General features: G+C 36.6%; 1 protein-coding gene across 1 annotated transcript in view; it reads left to right on the top strand.

The window, feature by feature from the left end:
- dock2 (dedicator of cytokinesis 2) overlaps positions 1-8,577 on the top strand; it is an 87,851-nt gene that overhangs the window by 34,784 nt on the left and 44,490 nt on the right. Inside the window, exons 25-26 of the mRNA XM_023959129.1 lie at positions 2,310-2,452; positions 8,389-8,484. Of these exons, the coding sequence (XP_023814897.1) occupies positions 2,310-2,452; positions 8,389-8,484 (239 nt within the window). The remainder of the gene's footprint in view (positions 1-2,309; positions 2,453-8,388; positions 8,485-8,577) is intronic.

Genomic DNA, 8,577 nt, shown 5'->3' on the forward strand with positions numbered 1-8,577 from the left:
CAAAACACTGAACCCCACATAGCTTCTGGTGGTTTTAGATTGGCACCAGGGTTCGGCAGTGTGTTAATGTGTGTGTCCATGAAAGCGCTTTGTATTTTGAAGCAAGGTAAAAAAAGAAAAAAGAAATGCTTCATAAAATACACCATTTACAATTTATATGGTCCTATTTATAAGTTTTTAATTTGGTTTGCTAGAAAAAATGGCTGAATATTACAGTAAAAATACATACTTTGATAAAACCATCAAAGTGAATTAAAAAAAAAAAAACTAATTTGATTTATTTTAGATAAGATGACAGTGTTAACCAAATCAAAGGTAGGACTCTGCACAGTTTTTGTAATATCAATGCTTTGGCTTTTAGTCAGCAGTTGGTTGTCCATTACTGCTACTCAGGCTGATTAAACTGTTTTCTTTTACAGTGTCATCGGATACTGTAGAAAGTCTGCCAAAGTTGATCAGATTTTTGGCCTGTGAAATTAAGGTCATAATTTAAAATTAGCCCTTTTCTCTCACAGTGCTGCAGCAAGACCTTATCTGAAGGAGTTAAAAATAGAAACAGGTTTAATTTTCCATTGTCTTTTTTTTCATTGTTAATGCCCAGCATGACTCAGCAGAGTAGAAGCATGAAGCGTGTCACATCAGAGGTTGCACATCTTGCCATTTCCCTTCTGCTTCTTTGAACATGTTGCAATAAAAAATAGCAACCAGGTGTGCTTGTTAGATCAATAAAGCAATAAATAAATTGTGCCCTGAGCTGATTCTTACCAGGGAACTAAGAACATGGGTCCGACGTTCAATGGTTCTTTCTGCCCAGAGGCCAAATGCATTGTTTCTTAAAACAATTCTGCTGTGAATGCAATGCATTGTCTTCTTTTTCTGGAAGGGCAAAAGATTAAGACTTTCTGTTTTGATAGATCAAACTGATTTAATAGAGTTTCTACATAAATACTCTGCTTGTAGCAGTGTCATCAACCTGAATGTAAACAACACAAAGAAGGGGACTTTGGAACTGTGTCGGGAGGAGTTTTTTTTTTATGGCAATGACATGCATTTGTGTGTCATTTCTTCTGGTATTTTTCAATGTCTTATTTAAGCTCCTTCCATGTTTCTTTGAGGGCATCCGTTGACTCCTGCCTTCTCCAGACTGTCAGTTTCCTTTTCTTCTCTTTGTGTGTTGCAGCAAAAGTTGTGCTGAGAGTCCACACAGCGGGGATACAGACTTGGTTCAGTTAATAATGGACATAACGAGTGTCAGCCCAAATGAGCTTTTAATGGGCTCTGTTTACCTGAGGCTACAAAGACAAGGATGGAGTGGATGATGTGGAAGAGCAGGAAGGATGAAGACAGAAGAAAATAAGGAAGACTGAGGTTACAAAGAGAATAAGAATAATCAACTCAACCATTGAACACATTGGGGTTTTAACCTATAGGAACCCAGACCCATTTTTTCTTAAAAATAAAATTGTGTATTACCACAAACCCAGTTTACCACAGAATCCATTTCTGACATTTTTCTATTACATCATGGATTCTTTTACTGAAATGTTTCTTACTTTCAGGCTGTTTATTTTCGATTTATTGTGGCTTCTCAAATTTTTGAAAATTAAATGTGAAATTTATAAAGGTCTGAAATCTTAATAATTATATTACCCATCCATCCATCCATCCATCCATCCACCCATCCACCAGTCTGTACGCCAGTCTGTTGCAGGGCTAGAATGGTGTTATTATAGTAGCATTTTTTTCTTTTTTGCCTTTTTTGTTGCATGTCTGAAATCTATCATGAATGTTATAACAATGTCATTAAATGAAGCAAGCTCCAACACAGTGATTAGTTTGGGTACATTTTTCAGACAAAGATGATATTTACTTACTGCTGGGAAGTCTTGCCAAGGTTAAAAAAGCATTTTACCTCAGCTTCATTGTAGCATTTATCCAATGTGCATCCTGTGACTCTGATCTTTTTGTGCTTTTGGTTATCTCTCTTCTTCAACACCTGCCAGTTGGTTTATCATGTGTTTTAGCATTCTCCTCTGGACAGAGAAATAAAGAAACCACTAATTATTGTTTTGACAATTTTTCTAAAAAAACTGTTACTACTTTGGGTTAACGTCATTATTGCATAGACAGAGACATTTTAAAGTTCATATTTTGATATCAATAATAAAATATTCATGGTTCGGTTTTATGTTATGGTTGTATTCAGCAAAGCAAAAATTCTGCATTTCAATGTTTTTCCTCCTTAATTGTACCAGTTTTTATACTGTCCCGGGTTCAGTTTTTGAGCAGCTGTGCTTTTCTTTGTACAGAGTGCCGAGATGTGCTGCTACCCATGATGCTTCGGGAGTTAGGCAAGGCTCTGGCCAGCATGGCGGATGGGCCCCATGATGAGAGGAGAAATAGTTTGGAGCTGCTTAACAACATTCTGGAGGTCCTCAGCAGAAACAACGTGGTAAGATGAACAGGGACCCTAGAGTAGGAAATGACGCGAGTGCACTGCAGATGCACACTAACAGGATTGTTATCTGCCCTCTCGACACATTTGTGGATAAAGAAGTATTGATTCATCAAGTGTAGTGTTAAATCTGTACAGCTTTTTCCATGTCAGTGCCAATAGCCCAAGGTCCTTGCATTCTTTCTTACCTTTTATCTTTCTGTGTAATTTTTGCACTAAATAGTTATTTGCAAACATCTGGGTGCTCTTAAGTCTCTTAACTCTTGAAATACATGTAATTTGCATTTATAATCTTCTGGTAAGCCAGTGATAAAATGTCAAAGGCAAAATAATTGGAGCCATTAGTCACTTGAGATGCTCACAAAAAACTCGTCACCCTAATTCACACCGAAGCAGCAGCATCATGTCACACATGGGTTACATTTTTTTTGTTTGTTTCAACAATCTGACTATTCACGCCATCCTTCTTGCCATGACGCAGCATTCATATTATGTTGGAGTTTTGTTTTTCCCATGTCTTTGGGTTTAAACCAAAGCCAACAAAACATAGGAAACGGTTTCCTGAATAAACAGGGTACAAGCTGACTTAAGAACTTTGGTGAGTGTTGCACCATGGACAATGAGAAGTTTTAAACTCTTAAGATATAGAAATTTAATGCTGCAACCCCCATGATGTTTTCAATGAGAATTTGACTAAATCTCCTTTACAAGCAGCAACAAGAAGGTTGTTTGTGTAAGCTCCTGCATTTAGAAAATAAGTCAAAAGAAAAAAGATAGTTACCGTAGCAGTACACTGTGATCCATTCACCCAGTGAAATGAATTTTAATGCAACTTCTCAAAAAAAAGGTTCTAACTGACAGTTTTTTTTAGCCTTCAACAGCCTTCATCTTTGGCATTTTTGTCCACAAATGATATAGACATCAATTTTTTTTGTTTTTGTTATCGATTACAGGAGAATGAATGCCTGTAAAATGTTTTTTTCTACAGTGTCCAACCAATGATAAGATTTTTAACCCCTTGACGGCTGCATTTATTTCCACGTTTAAAAAAAACAATAAAACACTGAATATGTTTTTTTGGGTTATAGGTAGATGCTAAATTAAGATAATTCTGGAGCCGATGTGGTTCGATTAATATTTGCATTATTAGATGCTAAGGGATTAAGCACCAAAACAAGTTTATTCCTTTAACTTTAATCTGTTAGCATTATTTATAAATACTAATCATTTGTAACATTAGTAATAAGTAAAACAAACAAATAAATGGAACACACATAAGTTATGAAAAACATAAATAATATATCACCGTCTATCATAGGAGTCTAAATCCTTATGTAACTTTTGAGGTCATAGCAAAGGACCTGTATACATTTCTATAAGAAAGTAAATTGCAGACTTTATGACAGATATGCTGAGTGAGAACATCCACATATGGCTCAACATCTGACAGTTGAGATGTGGGGCTTTAAACAAACACACACCAGCCTGCCGCCTCTCACCATGGAGTGGAAGAGAGTCCAACCTCATTTAAAGATCTGGGCTTCAGAGTCTAAACTGTGCTTGGAGGAAAAAGTCTGATTATCTGTAGACGGTTCTGCTCAGACTTCGGCACAAGCTTAATAACATCCCTCTCAGTGAGATGATAGTCCATGTCCTTATGGTTAGATTCCATTTCCATGAATTGGTCCAGAAACCTAATAAGCAAGGCATTGTTTACACACACATTCCAACTTTTACACCAACAGCATCCAGCTCACAGCTTCTTAATTGCCTTTGCAAGTTGTTGACACTCTGTATTCTCTCCGGTGAAGGATTCTGGTTTTTGTGCTCTGTTTATGCAAATCTGATAATGAAGAATGAACCGTGGCTCTAAGACACGAGAGTGCACTCAAAAGCAATGCAGAGCAAAAAGGATGAGGTGAAATTTGCAGTCGCTGAAACACATACATTATAGCTGATGGAGAAAGAGAATGACAAGTAAAAGACGGACGCAATGCATAGCAAAAACAAAATTAGTGATGCGAAACCTGAGAGAGCTTAACAGTCTGCTGTACGACAGCGAAGAGGCCTCAGACATATAAGTAATTTATTCTTTACAGAAATCAACATTTAGGCTTGCATAGATATAGCTAGTAGAAATAATAGGCAAGCTATGCTGAACTCATTTTAAAGTCCCAGCGAGGTAATTTAGTAAAAACAAGAATGAAAAAGAAGCACACATACAGCAACAAAAGCTTTTTGCAGGTTAGAATGTGTTGAACTAAAACAGGAAAGAAAAGTGGGAAGAAGTGCAAATAAAAGAAGTGTGGCAGAAGACAGAAATCCACACATTTTCCCATTCCCTTCTCCTTTTTGCACCTTTTTTTTGCTCTTTTCATTCCCTTGTTCTTGTAATTTTTCATCTAATTTTGTTTACAAGGCAAAGGAGAAATAAACGCAGATTAAATTAATTGTAAATAGTAAATCAAAAGAGAAAGGTGCTTTTAAGCAGATCATTTTTTTATGTTTTAGTTGAATGAATATTGTACTTGCTTTGTTTTATCCTTTTGAAAATACAGTTTTAAGTCTTTTTTGGTTACAGCAGTATCTTAACTGTACAGCACTGTCTCAGGACAGTAAGGTAGTTTGAAAAGAACTCTTATCTCAACTGCAAAATGAACAGGAGCTGGCTGGCAGGTCTAATGAGAACACTGCTTCAAACTGGACAGGTTCTCTAGTTGCCCTTAAATAATGAGTAAAATAAACCACTGAAAGCTTCATATGAAGCTCATACAAAATAATAAAAAACTAAACTCACAAAATATTATCAAACACTATCTTCCAGTTTATTCCTTTACATAAAACGTTTGTACCAACTCTCACAAATAAAAGGAATCAATGAATCAACCACACCACAGCCAGAGCTTGTTTACTGTTAGCAGATGATAAAATAAAATAAAAGTATAATGTTTCTAAAGAGCAGTATATTTGTCATGCAGCAGATGGCCATATTCAGGAATGGAGTAATGGTCCTAAGCCTCTGCTTATCCAGTCAGTTGAAACCAGCTCCAATGACCTTAAACAAAACCCACAGCCAGGATTTGTTTGCATGACACTAAATGAAGTTTTAGATGAATTGAACATTTGTTTAACTAGACAAAACATTGAGAACTCCAAATCAAATTAACATGACTCCTCATAAATAAAATTAATAATCACACTTTTGTTCTTTGCAAATAATTTTTGTAATGAAGATATCCTACATGGATGGAGTTCTGAACAAAGTAAGAGTACAAAAATAAAGTTTAAGCCGAGAGAATCATCAGTCTCTTCCTTGATATGTTGATCAGAGAACTGCTTTTCACAACTCCAAAATACCTACAGCGATCCAGAGAAAATTCACAGCCGCCTTATTTAGTTTCAACAGCTGTGCCTCAGCCTATGTGTGAGACACTCAGAGGTAGGAGCTGTACGCTTGATAGCACACACAAACACCCACTCACTTGTTTGTGTTGCCCGTGCCCCTGGGTAGTGAGTGAGGGCTTTTTAATATGGTTTAATCATATCTGCATGATTTCCATCAGGTCCATCAAATCATCTGTCCTCAAGCCAGTACCCACTCATCTGTAAAGATACAAAAAAGGAAAGCACAGTGTATTTGAAACGGTTTATAAATCGGGACATTTTTTTCTCCTCACTGTCTGGTCATCTATTATGACTGTTAATGTAAACTTGCCCAGTTATAAACTTGTTTGAGACTTAAATAAAAATAATCTAAACTGTTAGCAATCGAATCCATGCCAGTTCCACTGTCAGTCCCCTGAAAGCTGCTAGATCCTAAAAGTACAATGAGCCATGGTTTATTTTACCCTCAAATTCAATTCCAGATGCATATCTGGGTCAGGTTATTACAATAAAGAGGGGATGTGGTGTACTGCATTTGTGGTAAGGTATATTTGGATATGCAGATGCTTCGCTAATAAGTTAAAACCCCCAGGGAAGTCACCTTTTGTTGCCCTGGATTTATTGTGTTCATGTCTGCCTGCCCTGCCTGAATGTGTGTGTACACAAACCTTTGAGAGAGGTTTTACCTGGTAATTCTCTTCCAAAAATGTGTTTATGTTAAATCTGTCACTGTTCAATATCAAATAGGTTGCAGATCAAAACAAGCTTTTAGTATCCACATCTGCCTTGTGTTTGACAGAATGCTTTTGACTTAAATTTTAAAGAAAGTGTGGTGACCATTATTTACAATAGTTTGTGTATGTATTTTGTTTTAATTAATCAAAGTGATTTTGTGCTAGTGTGAAAATCCGTTCAAAATTCCATTATGTGGGCCTGCTAAATTCTTTTTGGGGTCACAGGGTTCCTAGCACCAAAACTACTGTTGCGTGAAGGCACACATATTCACACTTAGGAACATTTTGGAACCACCAATCACACTACAAAGCAACTTAATGGGGGAAAGTCCGAGTTCCCGGAGATAACCAACACATCCACTGGGAGAACATGCAAACTCCACACAGAAAGGTCCCAGCTGGGATTCACACCATGGTCTTGTTGCTCTGAGGCAATGGTGCTGACCACTACACCACTAAGTATTCAATGGGTATTACTTTTACCCACTTTTAGGCTTGATAGGTGTTTGTTTTATTCTTCTCAGACTACAGTCACCTGGCTGGCATGAATGTTGGTGTAACTTAAGCAAAAAGAAAGAAACTTAGCACGTTTTCAATTGATAAAATAAAAAAGTAAAGAAAAGGAATTTGCACTCTTATCTTTTCTGTTACACTTTAAGTTACACTTTGATGACTTTTTCTTGCTCTCACATTCTGCAAAAAAAAAAACATATACAATGGTGTTGGGATTATTTTTTTCACCTCCATAAACATTATTTTGCAAAGAAAAAACTTAGTTTATGAAACAGTTTTTCTCTATGAGTATACTTTCACTTTTATCCAATTAGGATAGCAAGGCTCATCAACAATTGTGAGGCTTTCTTTTTGCCTCCCAAGTCAGATCTTTGTTACAAAGCTATTTGCAAGAGGTTGACTCAGATAAATGTGTCCAGACATCACAAGCTGTCTCAAAACGGTTGCTGTGGTAATGACGTAGCTGTAAATGGAAAGCTTTGCTGTTAATGCAGCTCAATAGCTGACAAACACACTTCATTTTTTGGCATCTCAGCACGTTTCTCCATATTGTCACTCTAACATTTGCCTCAAATCAGCTCACACTTTCTCGGGACTCTCATGGCAACATGCCAAAGACATTTTTGAACAGTGAGAGGAGTTAAATCGGTTTGACTCTGATTAAAATAATGCATTAACAATGTTCTGTTTTTTTATTTATTTATTTTTTCTACCCAAATCAATTTGCAATGATTTGGATTGTCAAAGGGGAAAAAAAAGATCTCATGCCTTTATGCTTCTTTCTGAATGGAAGGAAAAAAAGGAAATATAAACTCTGTCTGAAACTGGCCTCAAAGAGAATTGAGATGTAAGGGAAGGAAAGCAGGTCTGTGCAGAAAATCCATGCATGTCTCAAGCCTTTTTGTGTTTCACGTGTCCACACTAAAGGGAATTTTCTGTTTTAAGGCTCATTTTCGAGGAGTGAAATGACTTGGAGCGTCACATGTGGATTTTCTTTCATTTTTCATTTGATCCATTTTTTCTCCAAAGGTCTGAGTCAAACTGTGGTCTGTGCAAACTTAGTTGATTCATCACTGAAGGTTCATAGGAGGATAACACAAATAGAACCTGACAAGTCTGACCTTTTCAGTCAAAAAGTTTGGCTGTTTCTTAAAACAGAAACTGTTGGACTGAATATACACAGAGAAAATCTACATTGTTCCGGGTTTCTGTGTAATTACATTGCAAAAATGTAATTGCTTGTTGCTCATCTGTTGACATTTTTCCCTCTTTTTCTGCTTTTTTCTATATCTTTTTTTTCAGGGTGAAACATTCCAACACATTCAGGACATTGTGGTGTCTTTGCTGAGGATCATAAACCGGACAGTTATCACGATGGGTCGAGAGCATGCGCTGATTGTGAGTGTTTTTTTTCACGTACTTCCTAACCCTGTCTTCTAAAACAAATGCTTACAACCCAGAAAATAATGTTTTGTTTGCCATTAGAAGAAA

This window comes from Oryzias latipes, chromosome 10 (genome assembly GCF_002234675.1).
Source record: "Oryzias latipes chromosome 10, ASM223467v1".
In the NCBI taxonomy this organism is placed as follows: Eukaryota; Metazoa; Chordata; class Actinopteri; order Beloniformes; family Adrianichthyidae; genus Oryzias; species Oryzias latipes.